The 12,220-nt window shown below is 35.1% G+C and overlaps 1 protein-coding gene across 4 annotated transcripts in view; it reads right to left on the reverse strand.

The window, feature by feature from the left end:
* The window catches only part of LOC140814082 (callose synthase 1-like), a 71,888-nt gene that overhangs the window by 16,174 nt on the left and 43,494 nt on the right, over nucleotides 1-12,220 (reverse strand). For all 4 annotated transcript variants that reach the window (XM_073172945.1, XM_073172946.1, XM_073172942.1 and 1 more), the window contains exons 11-26: nucleotides 9,834-9,971; nucleotides 9,659-9,735; nucleotides 9,503-9,593; nucleotides 7,463-7,585; nucleotides 7,238-7,355; nucleotides 6,458-6,792; nucleotides 6,272-6,324; nucleotides 6,118-6,178; nucleotides 5,423-5,504; nucleotides 5,267-5,316; nucleotides 5,084-5,170; nucleotides 2,647-2,778; nucleotides 2,457-2,551; nucleotides 470-554; nucleotides 235-395; nucleotides 24-147 (exon numbers count right to left, since the gene is read on the reverse strand). In XM_073172945.1, the coding sequence (XP_073029046.1) occupies nucleotides 24-147; nucleotides 235-395; nucleotides 470-554; nucleotides 2,457-2,551; nucleotides 2,647-2,778; nucleotides 5,084-5,170; nucleotides 5,267-5,316; nucleotides 5,423-5,504; nucleotides 6,118-6,178; nucleotides 6,272-6,324; nucleotides 6,458-6,792; nucleotides 7,238-7,355; nucleotides 7,463-7,585; nucleotides 9,503-9,593; nucleotides 9,659-9,735; nucleotides 9,834-9,971 (1,812 nt within the window). The remainder of the gene's footprint in view (nucleotides 1-23; nucleotides 148-234; nucleotides 396-469; nucleotides 555-2,456; nucleotides 2,552-2,646; nucleotides 2,779-5,083; nucleotides 5,171-5,266; nucleotides 5,317-5,422; nucleotides 5,505-6,117; nucleotides 6,179-6,271; nucleotides 6,325-6,457; nucleotides 6,793-7,237; nucleotides 7,356-7,462; nucleotides 7,586-9,502; nucleotides 9,594-9,658; nucleotides 9,736-9,833; nucleotides 9,972-12,220) is intronic.

Raw genomic sequence — 12,220 nt, forward strand, 5'->3', positions numbered from 1 at the left:
CATATAGGATTCAAAATATTTACCAGATACTCAATAAGCAGCACAAATTTGTCATAGAGGATTGGCAGAGCACTCATATTACATTTCACAATAAGATCACCCTGTTGTACGTGTTCATCGACTTTAGAGAAGATCTCACTTATTACTCTGAAATTTACAAACCAAAAGAATATGATTGGATTTTCAATATGTGATCAATAATATAAAATTTAATGTTCTTTGATGAAAACTTACTGCTTCTCGCGTTCTCCCACAACCAAATAATTGATAATATTTTTACAAGACGCATAGCACTCACTAATAGCACATTGCATGTATGTATCAACAATCAATCTCTTATTGAGCTCTCGATCTCTTGCATTGACGTCTTTTGCCATATCCAGGGCAATAGGAAGCTATATCGAAAACCATGACAGATGAAGCGATAAATTAAAAAGCTTACAGATTAAAGTAGTTCTAGTACCCCTACCTTGCTGGCTAGTAAAAACGGAGGCCACTGGATAAGGTCCAACTCTTTGTCAGCATGATATGGCACAAGCAATAGGTTCATTTCCCTGTTACCATTGTTCCCCAACCGTTAACCCAGAAAAAAATATAACCAACTTCAGAGAATCTGAAGAGATAGGGTTACAAGCAGTTCAAAAATTTAAGCCAAAAACTAAATACATGTCCCCTGATTGCATTCTGTGGAAAAAATCCGAGTGGAAAAAACTAATACTACCTAACTATATCAGCGGTTTTGTGTTTGGAAATTGCACTTTTTTATTTGCTCTGTGTGATTGCTTGAAAACTGAAAGTTTCTTAAATTGTCTTTCCAGTTTAATCTTTAATGTCTTCTGGTATATAACCTCTTGATTACATAACAAAAAATACAGTTTTTTCACCTTAACTTTCTACATGGTATGAGAGCCATAGGTTTCAACGTCGAGAAGAGCTACTTAAACTGGTCACAACTGGTCAAAACTATTCCAACTGGAAATGTGCTCATCTCATTGAAACAAGACCAAAGGAAGGGGAACTGATTTTGTATCATTGGATGAGAATGCCTTGGACTATTAATTCAATGGAGACAAGCATCAGCTGTGTGTACCTATCTTCTCTTCAAGACTTCCGATGGCATCTATGTTGCCTTGAGAGAAAATAATTCTGAGTTGGAAATGTTCTCATGTTTTTGCTCAATGAAATTGGATAACTATAAAGGAATCTGAATGTTTATGTGACCAAATACTAAAACGTTTAAAATTCAATGGCAAAATTTGGACGTATCCATGAAGCAGATTAGAGGGGTTTGGATATCCATGTTAAATTTTAAACATCACTTGGATAAAGAAAGATTGTATGATATCCTTGCAAGTTTCAATTGGGAGTTAGATGAAGTGTGTGGTAGAATTCAAGGAAGGAGACCGCTCCCTTCGACTGTAGAGGCCTTTTCCAAAGTTCTACGAGAAAATAATAGGAGAGTGATGACGATCGATAAAATGGACTCCCTTTCCATGGCTGTGTTGGGGAACTGATTGCAAAAGTGCTATATTTTTAAGAATCAATCCACCTATTCATCTAATAATCACACTGATGTAAAACATCATAGGAACTGGAATAAACCTTGATGTGATTTTTTTTTTTGAGAATGATGATATCTTGTTAAGGACCACTAGATTCATAGCATATTTCTGTTATTTCCTATTTTGTAAGAGAGAGAAAGGGGGGTGGGGGGGCTTTTAAAAGAACCATATTCTTTACTGAACTGCCAATTCTATTGCGTACCCAGAAGTATATAAATCAATCACTACCACTTGTGACAATACTGCCTCTAAACTTCCGACTGAATCACTCTCTTATTCCATTCAAATCACTACAACTCGTCTCAATGGAACAATTGTTCTGGTAATTCAATCCGTTAGAAAGTATAATAGAGGGAGAGAGAAATTCGGATATTTAACTGTTGACATTGTAGAGCCAGAAAAAACTGATGCTGGTCATGCTGTTTGGGATACTAAAACTCCATGATAATGGCTTGGTTACTGAATTCTATGGAGGAGAAAATAAACTCGGATATTTAACTGTAGACATTGTAGAGCCAGAAAAAACTGATGCTGGTCATGCTGTTTGGGATACTAAAACTCCTGATAATGGCTTGGTTAGTGAATTCTATGGAGGAGAAAATAAGTGTGAACTACATGTGTTGACCAACAGCCACAGCTCTACCAGGAAAATGTCACCCTACTGTATTCAGGTCTTCAAAATGAGGATTCTATCACTAGATATTCTAAATTTATAATCCCCAAGGTTTATGACAGAATCTTGACTTCTTCAATGATGACTATGAATGGAAGCACGCAGATTATTGCAATTACTTTAAGGAGATGGCTGAGTCAATGTTGACTTTGATGAAGTACGAGGAGTCTACTACGATTTTTGCAATAAACCACGACATAAGTGTGAGTGTTACCATATACCTGTAATTTATCAGATCTTCCTCTCTAAAACATTCGATTATCTTGTTCCACATCTGTGAAAATTTTGCTGCCTCCTCCTGTTTATTAGATTCGATCTGCGAATACCAGTCAATTCCAAATGCCATTATAGATCTTTGGAAACAAATAAAAGAAAACAAGGTGTAATATATTGAAGTTATTCATGATCAACCTGAGCAAATTTACGGGAGATCGTGGCCTTTATTCCCTTAGGCTTCTCAGCCTTTTCTGCTGGAATCAAACGGGCATTAAAAGCACCTGGCAATGATTGAAACCGAGACCTAAGCATTGCCAATGTTCGAATCTGTGGGCACAACATATATTTATCAGCTCAAAAAACCAATAGAAAAAGCAGAACTTTCTGAAAAGTGTAAGAAAACCACATTTTCTGTATGAGATAAATCATATGTCATGAATTCATATATAAAACATATATACCAACGAAAATCACATTCTTATTTATCAATGTAAGACGAGGGTCTGCTATTTTGTCTGAATTTAATCTCATTGGTTGAATTACAGAACAGCAATTAATACTTAAACTAGAAGATTACAGAACAGCAATTAATACTTAAACTAGAAGATTAACAAGCTTAGGCTTATAACTTGCTTGGGAATAGTAAAAATGTTCAAGTAAAATTAGTTTTCACAGAAATGCTTGAATGCAACAGTAAGGAAGCTGTTTATGAATCTGCAATCTTCAATCTAGCAACATATTGAAGGATTCATCAAATCTCAATGGGCAATTGAATAATGTTTTATAATGAAGTGTGGATCTCTGGTGCATGATCTCATAAATTGAAATGATAAATTAGAATGTAGAATCGGGTCTGAACAATATATTGTCATAATACAACATAAGACATACATTACTAAACACTAAATTTTCATAGGGCTGTTAGACACCACAGAATAACTGAATATATAAAGCAAGTCAAAACAATAAACAATTGGCAGCAATTGAGAGTACTTGCTTTAGAAATGTGAGATGGCATTATTTATTGATAGTCATATTCTCAGTGTTTTAGACTTGAATAGGGATTGGAATTTTGTATTCGAATGATGTTAAATTTCGAAACTGCTAAGCACACTACGCACTAAGCACATTTGTGGATTTCTTATCCGCAGATTGTAACGAACTTTATCATATTTATATACTACGTTTCTTATCAAAAAAAAAAATATTCTCCGAAGGAATGACAAGTGTGTCCAAAAACAACAAAAACTTAAAAGCAGAGAGCACATATTCACGACTAATATTGTAATATTTCATTAATTCGCGGATTTCTTATCCGCTAATGTAATCCTTAATATCTATTGAATAAAATTATGTTTCCTTTCAAAAAAAAAAAATTTCACGACTAAGACATGAAGAAACAGCATACATTTTGAACTGGGTGAAGCAACATAAATAGTTCACGAAGTAAAGAACACATGAAATCAGTTGTACAGGTAGATTCATATGAGCTTACTCTTTAAGAAAGTCCCCGAGTGAGCTTAGTTGATCCATGCCCATTCAGGTATCTCTATAATACATGAACTCTTGCAAACATCAAAGCTACACCCATCTCCCCTCACAAGTAAAATTTGGGTACATCATGGTACATTAGGAAGGGAGACAGATGGCACATTGTATATCCATTCTATATCAAGTTGGAGACACCTTAAAACCGAAGGGAATTTGGGTGTAATAATGATTTTTGAGGGAAGTCTGTAATTTGGAAATTGGGCAAGCGATGTAGAACTTTCTCTCCTTTTCAAATGGACAATCAATTAAAAGAAATCGAAAATCATTTTTGTGACAATGGATTAGTTGTAAATGATTCAAGTGCAAGTATAATAGCACAATTAAACAGGGAAGTGTCTCTACAATATAGGTTTCACAACAATAATAATATAGGAAACTAGCTACAGAATCTTCATGCATACATTCATGTGTATTTACTAGAGTAGCAAACGAGTCAAGCTGAGTAGCTCGTCAGCGGCTCGATCAACACTCGAGTCGAGCTATCAAGTACCTCGACTCAAATTTTAATTGTTTCTACTCAAGTAGCAAACGAGTCAAGCTGAGTAGCTCGTCAGCGGCTCGATCAACACTCGAGTCGAGCTATCAAGTACCTCGACTCAAATTTTAATTGTTTCTACTCAAGTAGCTTGTGAGCTGAGTAGCTATATATTAATTAGAGAATACATATTTTACAGATATTTTTGTCCATATAAATACAAAATTTAAACCCTAAAATTATACGACAAAGCTTTTCGAACACCAGCTCAAGTAACTCCATATTTTCACGAACCGAGTTCAAACTGAAATTGAATACTCGATCGAGCTCGAGCCTACAAAATTTAAATCGAGTCGAGCTCGACTATCGACTCGACTCGGGTGCACCCCTAGTATCTACTAGCATACATGTGTGCATTTCTGAAAGGATGAGTGTGTAAATGATTAAATTTAAAAATTATGAGACATAAAATAGGAAAGAATGATCTATAAGGTATATATTCATAGCATTACAAAGAGGGTATTCATTACGCAGCATACAGCCATACAAATGCCTAGAAACACCAAATATTGAGAACTGATCTCTAGAAAATAGAAGCCAAACAACCTCTCCAAGGCGTCGAAATGCTCCATATATCCCTCCAAATATTGTGGAAAAAATGGCATACCAAATCTGGGTATCCATGAAATATACCTGGAAGAGACCATAAATAAGAGATATTTAAACACATGTAGACCAAAGGATAAACAAACATCGACAAATCAACCTCAATGATAAAGATAAACTTACAATAATAACAGGAGCCCAGAGTGCAATCACTACCCCAATGTTATTTTTTGCTGAAATGAAAAAAAATGGTATCTCCCAGTGATGAGTAAAAATTTCATACATAAACATGGTCAAAATAAAATATACAAAACAGCCAATTGTGACCAGTGTAACTACCTCGAGGAAAGAACTCATGCCACTCATATTTATTTATACGAACCACCATGATTTCTTTCGTAGGACCCACAAGAGGATGTATCTGCGACAATATAAACCATCAAATCACCGCTCCATGAAAGTTGACAACCAATATCTAAACTAGGGACAACCTTTTACAAAAATATTCCTTTCAAATACTATTGATTTGGCCAGGAGAGAAATTTGGGAACATAAATTTCACCTGATGCAGATGTAGGAAGATGACTTACAAAAGGGATGGTTTATTAGGTCATGGAATATCTGATTTGAAATAAATATTGAAAGTTTGATTTAATATACTAGCATATAATTCCAGATTTTACTCCTCATGTTCATGAATTTTCAAGATTCAAAGGCGTACAGAGAGACTGTCTTCCAAAGAGTAAAAAGTCAAAACATACACAAACCTCAAAATGTTATCAGTGTAATTTTTCAGTTCTTCTCAGTTCTCAAAATAAATAAAAATGGTATCATCGAGTCTAAACCCTTTAAAAGTGCGCGTAAATTTCTACCAGAAGAATATCAGGACTGAGAATTACATAAATAAAATGAAATTTGTGTCGATAATATTACAGATGGAAACATTAACAAAATTGAATACACGTTGTCGAAATGGAAATAAACGCAATCAAATTTTGGAAAGAAAGGAAGAACAAGAGAGAACTGTCAGTCACCTCAGCATAAAAACTAAAAGCCAACTTCGCTGCCAAAAGTAGAACCCAAAACACTGTATAACTGGAAAAAAAAAGATGGCAGACCAATGGTTTATAATAACAGAAGGAATCTATTATGAGTAAATTCACTTTGATAATCAAAGAAATGCTTTACTTGACAACAGAAAATGTGCTTTCCTGCATTCCCCTTCCAATATAGAGCCGAGGCTGCAGGGTAAGAGATATTCAAGTGTTAGGGTTCAATCTTAGCCTACATATGATGAAAGTTAGGAGTGACATTGACATAAATAATCACAAACAAACTAGTTAAACATTCAGGATAAAACTGCTGCTGGCATACCTGAGACCACCACATCATTAGCCTCACAATTTTGTAGTCTGATCTTTCAAGATACCGCCGTATAAATGGAAACAGAAATAATGATCCAGAGAGCATATTTGGAGATAAATATATTAAAACTGCAATGATATACAAAGAAGGAGAACCATGCCCCTTTCCAAACCAGTTCTTAATCGTTTGCGCAAATCCAGGACCATTATTCCAACTATATGCATAAGTCACTGGCAACACAATCACCCACACTGCTGCAGAAACAACCTTTAATATATATCTCAGCTTTACATGCGCTGACATACTTTTCCTAGCTTTCCAGCTCATAATCACATCGAGAACAGCTGCACAACAACGTGGGAAAATGAGGACATTCTCCCAGTACAAACTTTCAATTCATAGTCATGTCGAAAGATCAAGACTCTATAAGAATATGATGGGAGTTTAAACAAATTAAATTAGGGTCCATGACAAAAAACGATTTATAGAACAAGTGGTCAAGTTTGCAAGAAAGACATGAAACTGGAAAATTCTGTTGGGTACCACCTCCCAAACAGTTCTGACCGTAACCTGATCTTCAATCTGAAAGCTCAAACCCATGGTGTCACATGACAGTGCAGGACAAAAAACCAAACAATGTTAACCATTGATGGTTTAGTTCATTCATTGAGAAGATTAGGAACTACAAGGTCTAAAAAATAATATTTCCGGCTAGAAGATGCACAAAAATATAACAAGATCGATATCATTTTTTAAACCTCGAGCAATTTTTTTTCTTTTGGAAATTACCTTGAGCAAGTTTTAGTATTGCAGCTGTAATAAATATACTCAAAACTTTCTTGATCACATCTCCATCAAATATACCGCCAATACTTCCGGATCCATTCCATGATATTATTATCATTGCCTTCACAGTCGAGAAAATTAATTTCAAGAAGATAACAAAAGTAACATCTATTAGAAAGTAGAACATGATGATGATGAAGCAGATACAGATACAATTAAAAAGGAAACCTGTAAACACAAAATAAAAAAGCTCCACATTCTATCATAACTCCTAAATATGTGCCAGAACGAACGAGTCTCGACAAAGTTGATTTTTCCCATCCATCTCTCTCTCCCAACAGATGCATTTTCCTGAAAGTAGGATAATAATTTTTATAAGAAGAAAAAGAATAGCAAGAGAAAGTTATGGAACTTTAGTTCTTCTTTTCCCTTTACTTTCTGAATGAATAATTAGTACAAGTTTGTCTACATTTATACAATATACAACTTAATAGATATAGAAATTTCAATTTTAAATCCTTAGTTACCGGGGAAAAAATAACCTGCTTTTAAAAACTAAAATAATCCTATTTTCCTATATTCTCCCACAAGTTGGTGCATGAATATCTAATGTAACTCAGCAATGATGAATGGCATAGTGAGTTCTAATCTCCAACTGTTATTTAATAAAATGTCTATCAACCTCAATATGTTCAGTTGCGATCATCTTGGAATAGGTTATTTGCAATACTAATCGCAGACTTATCATCACAAAATTATTTCATTGAGATTTCTGTCTCTAATTTCAACTCTTCATGTATCAGTTTATCCACAACTCTCACACCCTCCACAAACCATAACTTATTTCAAACTACTACATTTTGTGAAGTCATAATAGATTGAGAATTGGTGAAACACCGTATATTTCTTATTCTGAAATGTAGAGTCTACAAAGATTAAATAAACGACTAAGAAGATAAGATAACATAATACTAGGAATTTTTAAAATACAAAGATACAAATAAAGAGATAGATAAATCGATAGATAAGTTCTTATCAAACTAAGTAAATAAGATCAGGTATACAACATTTTGGTTTTCACTTCTCAACGTGATATGATTATCCTTGAGAAAAGTACAATAACCAACAATGGATCTTCTATTTGAGTTAGAACCTGCAGAGTCAGCATCAGTAAAAACTTCAATACTTCTTTGATTGCTTTTCGTTAGCAGTAATCCTTTTATTTGTGATCTTTTAAAGTAGCTCACCACATTACAGTGAAGGTAATATCATGCCTCAGGTGTGACAGGTAGATAAGCTTGCCTACATGATACAAATATCTCCAATTATCAAATGGAGTTCCTTTCGATATTCCACTCAACTTCATTAAGGTAAATTGAGTGTCACTTAATCTACAACCACTGTCCCTGTTTCTTAAAAGAGATCCAAAACATACTTTTGTTTTGATACACATATCGAGTTGCTCTCTCTGCTTTTGTTTCTTTCCTTTCCTATCATTTTCATAGGCAACGGTCATTACTTATTGACGTATTAGTGCCACAAGTTAACCCCCTGCTTTCAAAAGTTTATGTAATTGGTGAATGGTAGAAAGCCCCATGAGTAAACCAAAAGATAGAAGACCCACCAAATCACACTCAATAATGTGTTTTAGCGTTAGAGTTACCAAATTGGAGTGATATCCAACCATCAGTCTAAGTTGCTGCACGTCACGTAAACCAAACCTGTCCGCTAGTATGAGGAGGCTGATTGAATAAACAGGATACAAGAGAAGGTATACAGCAAAAGTATATTCTCTAATCAGAGAAATTATTTCATAATACCTATAGAAATATGAAACCCAGAACTTCTAAGCCTTCTCTTCAACCAACCAAAATTATCTCATTCAAAGGTTCAATATCTTTGGCCAAACATTTTAATTCATGTACTGACCAGCCTCACCACATCTGAATCCAATTATCAACATAAAATGGACGCTCTAAGTCAAACCTTAACAGAGGACACATGCTCAATTAAACCTAAGAACTGTAAGGATACATCTGGAATGTTTTTTCAAGAGACCCAGAATAAAAATCTTATACGCCATGTAAATTCACCAGAATTCTTGGAGCAAAAGTGAAAACAGAGGGCACCAGCGGCAAAATTATCTACTGAAATTAGGAACAACTCATGCACCTACAATTTGATTACTGCCAATGCAGAATTTGAAAGGAAATGAAAGATTAGAACAATCCATGTCGAAATACATCATCTTAGAAAAGTAATTCTTACTTCACTTTTATCTGAATGTTTTTCAAAGGGAACATGGAAGAAATCAGCATCAGCACGCATCGGCCAACCTAGTCTGAAGCAATTAAGTGACCTGCAACTTACCACTAGATAAGTAACATCGTTTGACATAAAGGGCATAAGATGGGATCATATTACCAGAAGTATTCATTCAAATCGTCATATGTTCTCCACTGAGAATGCTTGGATTTCCCACCCCGGCTCCTTTTAGCTTCCTAAAAGGCCAAGATGAAAGTCATGGACTTAAAATAAAAAAAAGTATGGCAAAAAGAAAGATCTCTGAAGGCTTGAGAACCAAAGATAGGATTGTCACCTCAGCTATTGTATTATAAATTGGAGTTACAACTTTACTCAAGAAAGCCTCTTCATCGCCGCCATAGGCAGGTTTGATATTCTCACCAGTCACAGAACTAACATGTCCAGCAAGAAGACCATAAAGCTCAAATGCCATCTGAACAAAGAGCCAAGAGAGAAAATAATATAAAACAATCAAGAATCAAAGCATGGTTAAACCCCCACAAACAACCACTTCAAGACCCATTGCCTAGATATTCATTGTAAAAGAAACAAGAATCAGCATAAAATACCAACCAGCATCCTGTACTTTATTGGCTTTGCAATGACCCAAAAACTCCAGGAGAAATAGATTTTTAACATGGAAATAACTTGTCAGATTTTTTATGTCAATATTCTCAACCATAGACAATGTCAAATCTTACCTAGAGCTTTAATGCCCAATATTTTAGTAGTTCAAGATAAAAGAAACTCTACCATATAGTTAGAACACTGGCCATTGTCTGTAGATATAAAAGTAACCATACCATTGAAAAAGTGGCCATAGCACTCAAATATACACTGAGCATACATTCAAACTGAGCCCGGAGGCAGCTTCTCTGGAAGAATATTACATTGCTCTTACGTCCACTCAAAAATGAAAGAACCAACTATTTTTGTTCGCTATCATGATTAATTTGGAAACCGAGGGGTCAGACATTACACTTTTCTCTATAGAGAGAGGTTCAATGTTACACATTTCGGAATGACAAAGAAGTATTTAAATAGATAGAGTCAACAACATAGGTAGAAATTATTTTTATGGGAAACTTGTACCAAAACAAGTCTTTACAGCGTGCTTATGTTCTCACTCACACACACCCTCATAAACTTCTCAGGAGGTCACTCATTCAAGAATTGTCACAAGTCAAGCACGTTTAACTTTGGAGCTCTTATGTGATAAGCACCCGAAAAAAAGATGCATCTTATTGATATGAGTAATACCTATCAATTCTTTTGAACTCTCCTCAATTTTACAGTTCCATACCTGCACAGTTCATTCACGTTCATCTTCGCCTAGAAGCTTACCAGGAGCCGCTCCGTGTCCGTGCAACCTCATGAAACCGCAATCACTCCCCACGCCGTCGTCCCCTGGAGTCACATATCCACCAGTTTCCACTTGGTTCGTCGTCGAACCACACCGTACTAGGAGAGGTCGTCTTTGATACCAACTGTGATGCTTCAAATTCGAAGATTGACATCACTTTACCAAACGGATCTTTCCGTCCGTCCTTATGTCATCACTCACACGCACCTTTGGAGACCACTCGTCTCAGAGTTTTCTTAAGTCAAACACGCTTAACTTTAGAGTTCTTATGTGATGAGCTGCCGAAAAGAAAATGCATCTTATTGATGTAAGTAGTACATATTGTGATAACCCAATCAAAGTGATCATTTTTCCATTCTCACAATGGTTGTAAAAAGAATTGTAACTCCCAAGTTAATGGGTGTTGATGGCTATAATAGGGAGTTAATTCTAGTAACCGGCGAGATATTGAGGATTTAATGGATGAAATTTGGTAGTTTATGGAGATAATGGAGTAAGCACCATCTCACACCTCTATAAATACCCCAATGCTACAAATGATAAATTTACACCAAAAATTTAAGTAAATTCGTATCGAACCTTTAGGGCTGCAAAAAAGGCAACATGTTGAAGTGCCATCGTGTTCCTGACATCTCCAAACACCTCCATAACTTTTACCGACAATGGTAAGTGGGTTTACATTTTAAAATACATAGTTTCTATCAAATAGAAGCATGTATGCTCTTCCAAAAATCATGATTACTATTTTTGCACTAAATGATTATGAACTGAAGGTAGGAATGCTTATTCTAAACATTTCTGATTACCAACCTCATCCCTAAGAGGAGTAACATATAGGAGACTGGTATCAATTTATCCACGAGGAACATCGTTATTTCATTGCTCTTTAAAAATATGATTATTTATCTCTTAATTACTGCCACATGAAAAATTATTTCTTTTAACAGCCAAAATTTACTATTATATATATATGGTTTTTTAAAACATTGAGAGTATCCCCGCCCCCACTTACTCACACCTTCCAGTTGAAAAACAAAAACAAGAACAAGGAAGATAACTAAAACAAGGTCAAGGAAAGAGAGAAGACTCGGTTTTGGAAACGATGATTTTGGTCATGATAGATTTCGTGGTATAAGTTATCTTCCGCTTTTTGGTTAAGACAGTTGTATATTTCCATTATTGGGTTGTAAAGATGATTTTATTCTGTTTTTATCGAACAAAAAGCCTGGTGTTTCGAATCATTATGTACTAGTGATGCGTCATGTTCTTCAAAATCTTGTTAATATATTGAAGAGCACCGTTGATGTCACATCTTGGTT

The sequence above is a fragment of the Primulina eburnea genome, chromosome 15, assembly GCF_022965805.1.
Source record: "Primulina eburnea isolate SZY01 chromosome 15, ASM2296580v1, whole genome shotgun sequence".
NCBI lineage: Eukaryota > Viridiplantae > Streptophyta > Magnoliopsida > Lamiales > Gesneriaceae > Primulina > Primulina eburnea.